This window comes from Ovis aries, chromosome 24, assembly GCF_016772045.2.
Source record: "Ovis aries strain OAR_USU_Benz2616 breed Rambouillet chromosome 24, ARS-UI_Ramb_v3.0, whole genome shotgun sequence".
NCBI lineage: Eukaryota > Metazoa > Chordata > Mammalia > Artiodactyla > Bovidae > Ovis > Ovis aries.
Genome location: NC_056077.1, coordinates 20,447,608 through 20,462,831, shown reverse-complemented (window position 1 = coordinate 20,462,831; position 15,224 = coordinate 20,447,608). Strand labels below are relative to the sequence as shown.

The 15,224-nt window shown below is 44.6% G+C and overlaps 1 protein-coding gene across 8 annotated transcripts in view; it reads right to left on the bottom strand.

Annotated features, from left to right (window-relative positions):
• EEF2K (eukaryotic elongation factor 2 kinase) overlaps positions 1 to 15,224 on the bottom strand; it is a 68,248-nt gene that overhangs the window by 43,749 nt on the left and 9,275 nt on the right. For 7 of the 8 annotated variants that reach the window (XM_042240345.1, XM_027961696.2, XM_042240346.2 and 4 more), the window contains one exon: positions 7,119 to 7,434. In XM_042240345.1, the coding sequence (XP_042096279.1) occupies positions 7,119 to 7,358 (240 nt within the window). In that variant the 5' untranslated portion in view covers positions 7,359 to 7,434. Of the gene's footprint in view, positions 1 to 7,118; positions 7,435 to 13,011; positions 13,138 to 15,224 lie in introns of all 8 variants that reach the window. The other variant, XM_060406035.1, reaches the window with a different exon arrangement.

Here is a 15,224-nt window from a genome sequence, read left to right as displayed (position 1 = left end):
TGAAAACACTATGCTGGAGCTTCCCTGGTGGCCCAGTGGTTAAGCCTCTGTGCTTCCAAAGCAGTGTGAGTTCAATCCCTGGTCTGGGAACTAAGATCCCACGTGCCATGCAGTACAGCCAATAAATTAATTAATTAACAGATTTTTAAAAACACACAACCATAAAACTATGCTAAGTGAAAGAAGCCAGACACAAAAGGCCACATATCACATAATTCTATTTACATGAACTATCCGAAGAGGCAAGTCTACGGAGACTGAAAATACACTAGTGGATACTGGGGTCTGTGTGGAATAAGACGTATGGGGTTTCTTTTAGGGTAATGAAAATGAGCTAAAATTGGTTGTGGTAATGTGGATGCATAATTTTATAAATACACTAAAAGCTACTGAATTGAACATTTTAAAATGGTAAATTGCATGGTATGTGAACTGTATTTCAGTAAACCTTCTAAAAAATTACAAAATAAAGTTAAAGAAGGGGGACTCCCACTAATGAATATCTAGCATATTTCCATAAAGGGTCATGCGCTTCTGAAAGATGAGTCCCTCGGGCCAGTTTCGACTCTCCTCAGCCTCTTCCCGTCTTCCAGACGCCAGGTAACCGATTGCCAGAAGCAATCTCTTTTTGCTTCCACCACCCAGCAGGCCCTTGTTTTGCTGGAAGTCCCAATCTTTGTGGACCCAGGACACACCTAAGTTTCCCCTTCCAATTCTGTATTTCCAGAGCAGTGGGCGGAGCACCTAAATGGTCACCAGCTCTTTGTATGCACAGAGCTTCCTGCAGTCAGCGGCCAAAAGCTGCCAGGCGAGGGCCTTCCAGGGCTCAGGTGAGCAGGGACATCTCTCTTCCCAGTGAGTCATCGGACGTTCATCTACCTCCTTCTGGGGTGATCAGTGTACTTTGACCAAGCTTCCAGAGCCACCCTGGGTGGGTTGAAAGTATCAGTTTAATCAGAAGGGCGTGGGAAGCAGGCGTGCCCATTATCATGGGAGCACCAATGCCAGTGCAACCTCTTTGAAGAGCAATGGCCAACACTCAGCCAAGTTCAAACCCACGAAGCGTTTTCTCCAGCCATTCCACCTCTGGGGATTTACCCGGCAGGTGCACCCTGTGTAGGCACCAGGACACACACACACACACAAGAGACACAAATAAGAGATGCTTATGGAAGCACTATTTGCGGTAGCAAAAGCTTAGAAATGACCTTCACACCTACCCACGAGGGACTGGCTAAATACATGACAGTGCTTGCAGATAATGTCAAGATATTCAGCCATTAGAAAACTAAAACAAAATAAGCAAGACAACACACTGCCCTCAGGAAGGGCACCAAGCAACTAAGATCTGAGAACCTCGGGTTTACTATATGTCAAAACATCAATCATAGGACTGCTGCACAGATTCAATGAGCTGATATGAGTAACCGCATACAGAGCAGGCCTGCTCGGCCCACAGAGCCGGTTATGTAAGTTCTAGCTGATGTCAGCTCTATGTGCCAACATGGGAAGACGGCACAGGAGTGCAAAACAGGTGAAATAACATTTCTGCGAAAAAGACAAGGAAGAGGTTCACATACGTACATATGCTTATATTCACAAGCGCATTTCTGGAAGGACATTCCCCAGGGAGACAGGGTCAGACGTGGGAGGAGTGCTTTTCACTGTTTATCATTTGTCCAAGTTGAATTATTTCTACAGAGTAGGTATATTATTTACATATTATAAAATATATGTATTTCAAAGTTTTCTCAGATATACTTTTAGGAGATTTATTATAACACTGTAATAGAAAAAAAGGGGAACAACCCAACTGTCCCCTAAGAGGAAGGGCTTCCCTTGTGGCTCAGACTGCAATGCAGAAGACCTGGATTTAATCCCTGGGTTGGGAAGATCCCTTGGAAGAGGGAACAGCTACCCACTCAAGTGTTCAGGCCTGGAGAATTCCATGGACAGAGGAGTCTGGCAGTCCATGGGGTTGCAAAGAGTCGGACATGACTGAGTGACAGGCTGGCTAAATAAACCCCTGTACATCAAGTGATGGAATCCAATTTAATTCACTAAAAAAAAAAAAAGACAGGTGATGTCTATGTTTTGATAGGAATAATCTCCAAGATATTCTCAGACCAGGAGAACAATTCTTTTAAATACAAATCTCCACTTCATTAAAAAACTGAAAACATAGTATATGCTACATAGGTTAATGCTAGAAAATGCAGAGGTTGTGAAACAGAAGCAGAAAAGGAAAATCCCATCCAAAGACAATCTCTGTTGGCATCTTGATGTACTTTCTTTTTTTTTTTTCTCTTCTACAAACTTTATTAGAGTAATTGAAGGGAAGTTAGAAAAAACTCCAAGTCTCTTCCAAACAAAAATGTCACATAGAAATGATTTTGAATTACTGGTAAAATATTTGGAATATATTTTAGAGCAAATGTTTTATATTATATGAGTAAATCTGATTAGTAAAAGAGGGTGATTCAGAGTTATGAAAAAAATTGAATGAGAACTATGAATAACAAACATAAACATTCAACAAAATAAGATTACAAAAACAAGTCTATATGCAAGTACCTGTGAGAGCACATATATTACCATATGCATATATACATAAGCATACATCTATGCATGTGAAAAACAGCATATATACACATACTGTGAGCAAAAACTGGAAGAAAAAATATATTCAGGTAAAAGTACTTATATAATATTGTACGCAGAGACTTGATGTACCTTCTTTTAGGGTTTTGCTCTGTGTGTGTTTATTTATAGAGGTATAATCATACTCTATACCCTGTTCTTTAAAATTAACTCCAGAATGGAAGCACATTCCCATGTTATGATAGCATCTTCTATAAACATCCTTTTGTTGGCTGTTGGATATTCTACCCAAGGCAGGGCCCCCTGAGCGAGTCTGCTACCATCCCCCTGGGGATTCAGGCAACATTCCCTGGCCTTGACACCAACAGACTCAACAGTTCACAATACACGCCTGGTACCTGCCAGGGTGGTGCCACCTTGGAGGAACGCCAGGTGGTCATTTTGATTCAATAACCCAAGTTGCCATGTCGACAGTAAATGAAAAACCACGTTCGGTTTGTTGAGTGCCAGGGAGAGTGAGGTTTGGAAAACTGAGCTGCTACCTCCCTCTGAAGTCATCACTGGCAACAAGAACCGCATAGAGCCTGCCTTCTATCACCTAGGAGAGGGGGCAGCCAAGAGCTACATCTTGTCCTTAAATGGTCCTTCCGCTGAGTACAGGGATGGGAAGTGCAATGGGACACAGGCCCTCGCCTTGCAGTCAGGGGCTGACTCATAAACAGAACAACATTCAAGAATGACAGACGTACAGAAAGGTCTGCTATGAGCCTCAGAGAATGTGGAGGAGATAGCCAGGGTAGGATGCCACGGGAGCCGGACCAGGAGCCCGGTCATTTTAAAAGACCCATGTGTCAGCTGAAAGAGGTTTCAGGCAGAGGTGAGAAAAGCAATGCTTGTTGCAGGAGCAGGGAACGTGCAGGGTCCCTGGAGGTCATGAGCTCCCATCCTCAGTGAGGATTTCGACTTGCACAATCTCAGTTCTGTGCTCACTCAGTTGTGTCCAACTCTTTTGTGACCTTGTGGACTGTGGCCCGCCAGGGTCCTCTGTCCACGGGATTTTTCAGGCAAGAATACTGGAGCGGGTTGCCATTTCCTCCTCCAGAGGATTTTCCTGACCCAGCCAGGGATCAAACTTGAGTCTCCTGCATTGCGGGCCAATTTTTCTTTTACTGCTGAACCATCTGGGAAGCCCATGAGTTTTAAGGACAGCCAATTACTGATGTTTCTTCGGGGGCGGACTGGTTACCTGGTTGTGTTGCTCTCTTTATTTTTCTTCTTCTAAAACTTCCTTTTGGGTACACAAGTAATACATACATGTAGTTTTATAAGTTTCAAATGTTTTAAAATGTATACAATGTAGGGACTTCCCCGGTGGTCCAGTGGTTAAGAAACAGGTTTGATTCTTGGTCGGGAAAGATGCCACATGCCATGGAGCAACTAAGCCCACACATCATAACTACTGAGCCTGTGCTCTAGACCCCAGGAGCCGCAACTGTGGAAGGCCACACGCCCTAGAGCCTGTGCTGTGCAACAAGAGAAGCCACCGCAAGAAGCCGCTCCACCGCAACTAGAGTAGCTCCTGCTGATCGTAACTAGAGAAAGCCTGTGTGTAGCAATGAAGACCCAGTGCAGCTAAAAACAAATTTAAAAATTTTAAGTAGCATCTGTTTAAAAGATATATATACAAAATATTTATATGCAATGTATTATAATAACCACAGTCCCCCTCAAGATCACTCTCTCCCCCAGAGAGAATCACCACTGATTCTCTGTTGGATACAAATTCCCTCTTCTCATCAGTAATTTTTAAATTTGTTTACAACAGAAGTGTTTGCTAAGAAAATACTGATATATGTGTATCTATGTTTTCTGATACAACAGGAATCATATTATATATTTCAACTTGCTTTCTTACTTCTCAGCACATAAAAATAAAAATAGCTAACATTTTGTTCTTATTATGGACCATCACTATCCCAAGAGCTTTTCATGGATTTTGGTTTCACCCCACAAAAAAATGTATCTTGTGTATATCTTGGCATTGTTTCAAGTCAATTCACATAGAAACGTCTTTGGTTTAATGTAAATAAAGCATTCTGCTAGGACCAAGGTCTATAATTAAACAGGCCCCTCCTCAATGGAATATTTTAATGGTTTCCATTCTTTGTTTATTACAAACAATATTGCAAAACACATCTTTGAATATGTAAACCTCAACACTTGCACAAATGTTTCATTGCTTGTTCTCAGCTGAGGGTGGTATTCTCTCATGTGGCCTTAGCAAATGTACGGTGGGGCACATTCTGGGTCGTCATAATAAATAGGGAGGAATATAACATAACGAGTAGGCAGGAATCTGATGTTTAGTGAGCTGGGATGAGACATGCTGAAAGTCCTACAATATAAGGGACAGTCCCACCAAATAAACAATTGTCCCCACCCGAAACTAACAGTCTCTGTTTACTATAACTCTGACATAGAAATACTTTTTACTTTAATAATGATTGTCAAATGGCCCACAGAGATCTCTGTTTTATGTAAATACCATCTATCTGTCCTCTGATGAGACAGCACCCACAGTAAAGTGAGTTTAGCACTCATCCATCTCGTCACTGATTCCAAATGAAGCACCTACTAAGGGCACGGCACTAGGGATGAGTGATGAGCAGGCCACAGGATCCTGCCCTCATGAAGCTTCCTTCCTAAGCCAGACCTATAGACAAATAGGTCTGGATTTGCTGGATCACTCACCTGTGTTTCCTTTAAAGGATTCACCAGACTGCATTTTGGGGTCACACTGTCTGAGACCCTCCAGCTCTTGGGCCCACAGGCAGCTGCTGAGGGCAGAGCCCTTCTGAGGGGTCTGCCCCACTAGGAGGCCACCAGGATCCTGCTTCTCTGGAAGCAGCCCCCTGTTCTGCGATCCCCACCCTGTGCCCTGGGCCAGAGGTGAATGGACCAGAGACAGTGGACGCCTGACTCAGGCCGGACCAAACAGGTTTTCTCCTCTTGCAGCTGGGATGGAAGAGGGTCAAATCCATCTTTACATGTGGCTCTGTCTGTAATAAAGGGACCCTTGGGGATCCATTTTCCCACCATGTAGACTGAGGGGCAGAGAATAATCAAGAATAGACAAGGAGATGGAGGAAGGAGCCAGAGAGGCAGTCCTATGGCCTTCCAGGCTCCTGGATCTGTCCTCAGAGACCAGACATCACTTCTGCCCCTCGGTCTCAAGAAACACTTCTTGACTGTTAGAACAGATTTCCTCTTTTCCCCCTTGAGCTAGCATGAGCTGGTTTCTGCTTCACAAGCCCTGACCCCTCTAGGCCCCTCTGGCACCTGGATTCCCTTGCACAGGGTACAGGAGCTGCAGGGATCAGGGTTTCCGTGTGCCTCCCTGACTCACGCGAACAGACCAGGGGCCAAGCTGCTCTCCCGTCTTCCCACGCAGCCCTCTGCGGGTGGAGTGTGTGTTTCAGAAGCTGCCTTAGGACAGGAAGGCAGGGCAAGCCGCAACCTGACCCTTCAGGGGCCCCCCAACCTCAGAGGGGACCCAGAGGCCTATTTCTGGAGCTGACTGCTCCTGAGAGACTTAAGCTAGAACTCTGGCCTGAAAGGAAAAAGTATCCAACTGTCTGAGAACTAAGACCATTAATTTTCTAAAAACAGATTAATTCTGCAATTAGAGAAGAGTGACTCCAATTTCAAATCCCAAAGTGGTAACAGGCCTTCTGCTCACAGTACAAACTGATACTTATTGTTTGCGAGGATTAAAAAAGGATAACAGTATTGTATTTTTAACTTTTTCACCACCAGTTACTATACAAAAGTCCAACAATGTTTGCCTTTCTCCTTCATCTCTATAACCAGCTTTGCCAGGGTATGAACACAAATTCCTAATAGATAAGCACCCTATTCCTCAATCCAACCTATGGATCCAATCCATCCTCTGCTTAGGATGTCCAACCCTAAGTAGAGGCTCTTTTGACCACAACCAACATAAAAAACTACATTTTACCCCCTATCTCTGGACCCACATACACACACACAGAGGAAAAAAAATACTTAACATCCCTTATGTCATGAGAACCTGGTTATCAACAACCAGTTTGGTCAACGCATATGTGTGTGTAAAGGCATGTGTACATGTCCCTAAAATATTATCACGACTGTCAGAGCTGATATTTTTTTCCCTCTTCCCTCTCCAATATTTTCTACTCTGTTCTATTCTGGGTCTTAAAAAAACTGGCCAAGGTTCCCACAACCCACACTAGTGGGCCCAATGCAGATATTGGTAAAACACTGCTTGCTGGAAAGGAATGAAACTCGTATTGAAACAATGATTCAAGGATTGAAACAAACAAAAAACTTGTATTGAAATCTTCCCACTTAACAGACACTGCCTCAGATCTAGAATTTAGAGCATTGGCAAGAGTCCGGAAACGACCTCAGCCAGCGACCTCAACTCCCCATTCCGCTCACCTGGGGTGGAGAGGGTGGCACCAGTGACCACTCACCTTGAAATGGAAGGAGCCGGCCGGGGACCCACTGGAGCCGTAGCGCTCGCTTTTTGCTAGGTTGCTGTGGCAGTTATTAACCTTGAAGTTGACATTCTGGTGTGCCCCGGGGTCATCGGTGATGGAGCAGATGAAGTAACCCTCCTCATCATCGTCGCTGTCTGTGTCTGAATCACCAGCCCGGGAGGCTGGGCCGCCATCCACGCCTTCCAGGCGGAAGATGAGGTCTTCCTCGGCCATGGTCCTGGGGTGCCCGTCTTACCCGAGGGCCGGGCGGCACAGCCAGAGTTACGGGGCAGATGCAGAGGAGAGAGTCCTGTGAGAGAGGCAAGAGAAAGGGGGGTGCTGGGCCCAGGGGCTGAGAGGCGGCTGGGCACCTCACCCCAAATACCACTGGCACAAAAGGAGCCGTCACCCTCAGACAGAAAAGGACGGCTAGCAGGGGAGACACTTGGCAGGCAGCAGCGAGGAACATGTTAAAGGCACACACAGCCCTCCACCCAGTAATTCCACTCTGAAGCGCTCAGAGCTTCAAACAGAAAATAAATGCTTCGTAAGTCACAAGGCTGATCTTTTCAGAACGTAAGTTACATCAAACCATTTTTATGCCTAACACCCTGTGGCAGATTCTCTTCACATTCTTAACAAAACCCAAATGCCTTTTAAGGCTACAATGCCTGTGTTAGGCTGGCCCCTGTCCACTTCCCCTCTGGCCTTGGCGGCTCTCCCAGCCCACGGGCTTTTTCTTTGTGTTCTGTGAGTACTGGGCACCCATTCCCACCTCAGGGCCTGGGTACTTGCTGTCCCCTGTGCCTGGAAAACCTTCCCAATCTCCCCACAGTGGGTCTTTCTCATCATTTGGATCTCAGTTCAAAAGTCACCTTTCCAGAGAAATCTTCTCTGATTTAATTCAAAGAATCCCTCTCAAACGCACATCCAGTCACTCCTTAGCATGTCACCCTGTTCTGTTTTCTTCACAGAGATTTCCCCAAGCTGAAATCCTCTCATTTACTTCTTTATCATCTGTAGCCCTGGTGCCTTAAATAGTGCCTGGCAGAGAGCAGGCCCTCAGCACATGTCCCCGGAATGGATGAGTGGTCTGAAAAAGTGTTCTCTGTAGCATAATCAGTAACAGCAAAAAGAGGGAAGAGCCCACAGTGACCATCAATGGAGGCCTGTTACATAAACTACAGTTTTTCTACACCATGGAATACTATGTGACTGATACCAAGAAAAAGGAATCTAGATATACAAAGACGTTCAAAGACTGTCAAGAAAGAGTTCAGCAACACTGTAGGATACAAAAATCAACAGTCTTTCTATGCACTAGCAATAAAAACTCAAAAATGAAATTAAGAAAACAACTTCACCTATAATAGCATCAGAAAGAATAAAAAGCTTGGTTAGGGAATTCCCTGGCAGTCCAGTGGTTAGGACCCCATGCTTCCATGGCAGGAGGTACGGTTTGTTTTGATCAAGATTCCAGAAGGCACTCAGCCAAAAAATTAAACCAAAAAACCTGACAAACAGAAGTGCGGGACTTGAACAGTGAAAAACCAAACACGTCAGAAGAAATGAAAAAACAAAAGACTGAAGTAAGTGTAAAGATACCCTGTGTTCACGGATCAGAAAATTTAACATAGCTAAGTTTGAAATACTCTCCAAACTGATCTACAAATTCAACCCAATCACTATCAAAATTCCAGTGCCTTTGTTGAATAATTTAACAGACTGGTCTTAAAGTTCATACAGAAATTCATGGGGCCCAGAATAATCAAAAGAATCTTATAAAAGTTGCAAGAATCATACTTTCTGAATTCAAAGCTAAAGCTAAAGTAATTAAGACAGTTAGCAGTGGCAAGAGGACAGACACAGAGATCAACAGAATAGAATTTAGAATCCAGAAATGAACATTTACAGCCAATTGATTTTTGAAAGGGGTGCTAAGACAATTCAATGGGGAAAGAATTATCTATCCATTAGGACTTTTTTCATTTTTGCTACACCACGTGGCATGTGGGATCTTAGTTTCCCAATTAGCAGTAGAACCCAAATCCCCTACATTGTAAGCAGAGAGTCTTGACAACCAGACCATCAGGAAGTCCCAAGAATAATCTTTTCAACAAATGGTGACAGAACAAGTGAATAGACACATGCAAAAGGATGAAGCTAAACTCCTTCCTTACATTATACAGATTAACTCAAAATGGATCAAAGGCTTAAATACAAGAGCCGAAATTCTGGGGAGAAAACACAGGAGAAAATCTTTGCAAAGCTGAGTTAGGCAAAGCCTTAGGATACTAAAATTACAAGCAACAAAAGAATAGATACATTGGACATCATCAAAATTAAAAACGTTTGTGCTTCAAAGGACAGCACCAAGAAAGCGGAGGGACAACTCACATATTGGGAAAAAAATGTTTGGAAATCATATGTCTGATATGGGACTATGACTCATACTATTGTTGTTGAGTTGCTAAGCCCTGTCCAACTCCTTTGCAACTCCACAGACTGTAGCCTGCCAGGCTCCTTTGCCCATGGAATTTTCCAGACAAGAATACTGGAGAAAGTTGCCATTTCCTTCTCTAGGGGATCTTCCCGACTCAGGTATCAAACCCGTGTCTCCTGCAATGCAGACGGATTCTTTACCACTGAGCCACCTGGGAAGCACCAGGACTCATACTACTTAACAATAAAAAGAAAAATAACCCAAATAAAAATGGGCAAAAGATTTGAATGCACATTTCTCTAAAGAAAATACACAAGGCCAATAAACACATGAAAAAAGATGCTCAACATCATTAGCCATTAGGGAAATACAAATCAAAGTCACACGCAGTAGGACAGTCCAGTGGTTAGGCCTCCACACTTCCACTGGAGGGGGCAAGGGTTCAATTGTTGGTCAAGGAACTGAGATCTCACAAACTGTAGGATGCAATCAAAAAAAAATTTTTTTTTTAATGGAAAGTGACAAGTTTTGGTGAGGATGTAGAGAAACTGGAAACCCTCATACACTGTTAATAGGAATGTAAAATGTTGCAGTCACTTTAGAAAAGTCTGGCAATTTCTCAAAAAGTTAAAACACAGAATTACCACTTGCTCCAGCAATTATGTCTGTGTGCTAAGTTGCTCATGCTTGTGTACGACTCTTTGCAACCTTATGGATCACAGCTGGCCAGGCTCCTCTGTCCATGGGGTTTTCTAGGCAAGAATACTGGAGTGGGTTGCCATCCTCTGCTCCACGGGATCTTCCTGAGCCAGGGATCAAACTCATGTCTCCTGCACCGGCAGGAAGGTTCTTTACCACTAGCACCACCTGGGAAGCCCTCCAGCAACTATACTCCAAGGTCTAATATACACAAGAGAAATGAAAACAGGTCCACAACAAAAACTTGTGACATGTGTTTCACAGCAGTATTATACAAAATAGCCAAAAGGGAAAACAACCCAAATATCCATTAACTGATGAACAGGTAAATCAAATGTGGTCTATCTATACAACAGAACCCTATTCAGCCAGGAAAAGGGATGAAGCACTGATGATACTAAGTGAAAGAAGACAGTTCAAAAAAAGACGATAAACTGAATGATTCCATTTACCCAAAAATTCCAGAAAAGGCAAATCTATAAGAAAGTATATGAGTGGTTGCCCAAGGATAGGAGAGGGGAGAGTTGGGAGGAAATGAGGAACAATCTCAAAAGGGTTTCTTTTGAATTGATGGAAATGTTCTAAAATTGATTGTGTTGGTTGCATCACTCTAAATAGATTTAAAACCACTGAACTGTACACTGTAAATAGGTGGGCTGGAAGGTTTGTGAATTATATTTCAATAAAACTAAAAGTTAAAAAAAGAAAAAAAAATAAGATAGACAAGGAAAACCATTAAATTTAAAAAGCAAGCTGCATAAGAGCAGTTACATTATGGTGACCCTATCTGTGCTAAAAGAAAAGGTACATTTGTAGCTCTGTTAAGGGCCTGTAAGAGCATTACCAGCACTGGGATGGGCAGTGGGACTGGGAGCTGGGGGGTGGAGGAAAGTTTTTAACATTTTGTACACCTCTATATTGTTTTAACTTTTTATAAAGCTGGGTTGCTGTCAATATAAAATAATAAATAAGTGAAAGACAAAAAAATTTTTTAAGATCAAGTCAGTAATTCCAATTCTTCTTAACAGCTCTTTCCATTAGCAGGCAGGCTTACTGACCTGAGGCTTCAGCACTTTTTCTTTTTAAAAAAAAAAAAAAAAAAACGCTTACTTAAATATATTTTTATTCATTTATTTTTTAGCTCCACTGCACTGCACCTGTGATCTCAGTTCCTTGAGGAGGGGTCAGGCCTGTGCCCCCGGCCATGGAAACACAGATTTTTAACCACTGGATCACCAGGAAGTTCCCTTCAGCGCTTTCTTGACAGTCATCAAGAAAGAAATATATTTATATTTTAACCCAGTGCATACCTACGAAATGTAAGTTAAAATGTCAGGAAACTGTACTTAGCTTTACTCTGTACAATGCACTCTGCTATTTTCTGCTCTTCTTGTTTTGCTTTTTCCTTTCTTTTTTACTCTTTATCCTTAACGCACCACCCACACTGATTTCTCAACTCAGTTTGAAAATCGCTGCTCTGGGTGTCAACTGCCGAGTTTGTCTCTGACCCTCTGGGCAAGACAGTCACCACCTGGATCTGATGCCAGAGCCACCTGATCCTGCTTGTTACCAAAATCGTCCCCAGGCCCTGTGCCCACTTCTCTCCACCCTCGGCCACTCCCAGCCCCAAGGCCTACTCTGCCCTGGTCAGCCCTTGGCCACAGTCCCTGCTGACCAGGACAGACGGTTGCCTGGGGCTGCACCCAGCCAGGGCACTGGCCTCGGGGGCCACACCCGCGCCAGGGGAGGGGCCGGAACCACAGCTTCAGCTTCAGACCGCCGGGCAGTGTAGCCCAGCGGTTAAGAGCCCGGGCTCAGAAGCCAGGCTGCCAAGGGTGCAAATTCCAGCTGTGCCGCTGGCGACCCGGGCTACATTAATTCATCTCACTAACTGCCCCATCCGTGAGGGCAGCTGAGTGGGGAAACAGCCGGACTGAGGTTCCACGGTGGTTCACAGGGGAATTCGGACCATTACCCCAGCCCTCGGCCACGTCCCACCGCTGATCTGACCTTTTCCTGGGAAACAAAAGCAGACAAGCAGCTGTGACCCTGGCTGGCACAGTGCCTTGTACTCGGCAGGCACTTGATAATGGATTCCAGAACTGAGTGAGGGGGATCTGCTTTAAAAGGCTGTTCGGTGATCATAAATTTGCTCTTAAGGCAGCTGTGGCAATGCCTGCTAACTACCCCCTAACAGCTCTTCTCTCCATAATAATAGAACCATGGCTTTTCAGCCAAGCATGTGGCCACTCAAAACAAAGTCTACATTTACCAGATTCCTTTGCAATTAGGGGTGACCATGTCACCAAGTTCTGGCCAAGGGGGTATGAGCAGAAGGGCTGTATGCAACTTTAGGGAAGGGTTTTTAAATTTTATTTTATTCAAGTACAGTTGATTTACAATGTTGTGTTAATTTCTGCTGTACAGTAAAGTGATTCAGTTATATATAAAAATTCTTTTTCATATTCTTGTCACAGGATATTGAATATAGTTCCCTGTGCTATACAGTAAGACTTGCCTGGTGGTTGGGGGCGGTTAAGACTCTGCATTCCCAATGCAGAGGGCCTAGATCAGGGAACCAGATCACATATGCCACAACTAAGACCCAGCACAGCCAGATAAATAAATAAATATTTTTTTAAAAAAATTAAGAGAAACTATCACAACACTGTTAATTGGCTATACCCCAACACAAAATAAAAAGCTAAAAATAAATAAATAAAAATTTTAAAAGAGGAAGTATACCTTTCTGCTCTCTCTCCTTCCTGCTGGCTGGAATGCAGGTATGATGGCTGGAGCCCAAGCAACTAAATTTATCCATGAGAAGGAAGCCATGTGCTGAGGATGGCAGAGTCATGAAACAGGGAGAGCCTGGAACAGCATAATCTTACATCATGGGGAGCATAATTATCCTGGACTCACAATCTTCAGAGTGTGCTATCTAAACTTATATAACATATTATAGTTTTCTTTTTTTCCTACAAGTTGCTAATTCTGTCTGGTCCAGGAGCCCCTTCTCTTCCCTGTCATAAAAAGTCATATCATATCTCTTATGACAAACTGATGCCTGGGGAGGTCAGCCTGGGAAAACTGCAGTCTCAGCCCAGAGTCCTAACGTGGTAGCTGCTTCCACATCTGCCCATAAAGATGGAGCCCCTGGGGGATGTTGGATTCCCGTAAACAAGCAAGGAGCCCTCCCTGGCCCATAACTCAGCCCCACGATGCCTGTTTCAACACCTACCCTCCTAGGAATCTCCATCAAACCTGGGCTTTGTTTGGCCCACAATGGGCTTCTGTGTGAGCAGAGAGACTGAGACCAGGAGCAGAACCTTGGTTCCCAAGACGTCAGGATTCTCAAGAAGCTCTCCTCTGTCCTCACTCAGACATCCACATCTTTCCTTCCTAGCCCGTGACACATCCTGGGAAAATACTTCTATGGCGAGGCAGCTGAGCAGAGCTCTGAGTCAAGCCGGAGTTCAAGTCCCAGCTCTGCCACTTCCCAGCTGTGTGACCTTACCTCTTAGGCTCAGGTTTCTCACTCTAACCTGGGATGCAGAGCTGCACTCACCCCTCTAACTAGACAGGGCTGGCACAGAGCAAGCATTAAGACTATAATTACCATCATCATTTTTATTACCATCACTAAACAGGGCCGAGTCCTGGGTCCAAGCCAGACTGGTGACCTGGATGCCTGGTTAGCAGCCAAGCCAAGCTTCTTCAGGGGTCCTCAGGGAGCAGGCTATCTTAGGCTCTGACCGCCGAACCACTGCTCACTGTGTCCTGCCATAAAGGGCTTCTCTGGCAGCCACAGGGGAGGAAATGATGACTGCAATGCCTAGGTCAAGTCCTGTGGGCCAGGCCACAGTGACACCGGCCCGCCCTGGGGCTCCCCTCACCCCCTGGAGCTGACTTCCTGCCATAGAAATGAGCTGGAATCTTCCACCTACCACTCCTGGGAGCCAGCACCCCAGAGCCAACATGGGCCATGCTGAGCTGCCAGGATACCCACTAGTATATGCCCAACACAGCAGATCTCACCAGTCCTTAACTGAACCACAGTGGGCCAGGTGACTTGTGGGTCATCTCATGCCATACAACTGTTTCTGTTTGGGGATCTGCTTGTCCCCAGCTCTCAGGTCATGTGGTTGGGGTTGGGGATTCAGCCCCAGGTAACAGAGTATGTCACATGACCCTGCTAAGCCCATCACAGAATGCATGTACTGTTCAAAGCGACTGACTCAGGGATGGGCATGTGACTCAAGTCAAACCACTATGGCCCAATCCCAGGTAAGCCTGGGGCTTTGGCTTGAGCAACTAGAAGAGAGGATCAATCATTTTCTGCAGCATGTTAATCTGAGACAAGGGCTGAGGTCATCAGAGAACATCTGGTTGACATTTGGTGAAGCTGACATTTGGTGAAGAGCAGAACAAGACATGCAGAGAAAAATGAATAGTGATGATACCATTTGAGATCCTGAATCCAAACATGCTTGAAGCCAAACTGCCTGCCTGGACTTCTGAATTATATGACACAATAAACCCTTGCCCTTTGGGGTATGTGGGGGCCAATCTGGCTGAGTACACATAGATTCTGTGTCATCTGCAATAAGAAAAGTCCAAAACCCAACCAGGACTTAGGGTCACTGTATGTTATTAACACATAATCTTAAAAAATCTTTCATTAAAACACTGGAGAAGGAAATGGCAATCCACTCCAGTATTCTTGCCTGGAAAATTTCATGGAAAGAGGAACCTGAAGGGCTACCGTCCACGGGGTTGCAAAGAATTGGACATAACCGAGCACACACACGCACCTTAAAGCACAGGGTTAAAAACAACACCCCTTTCCTATGAGGGCCACTGTGTGTGTGCACAGGTTAGGTATGCTCAACTCGAGTGAGCAACCTGTGCAGCAGCACATGGGCAGCTCTGCTTCCCACCTCCAGGGGCAGCCGCTT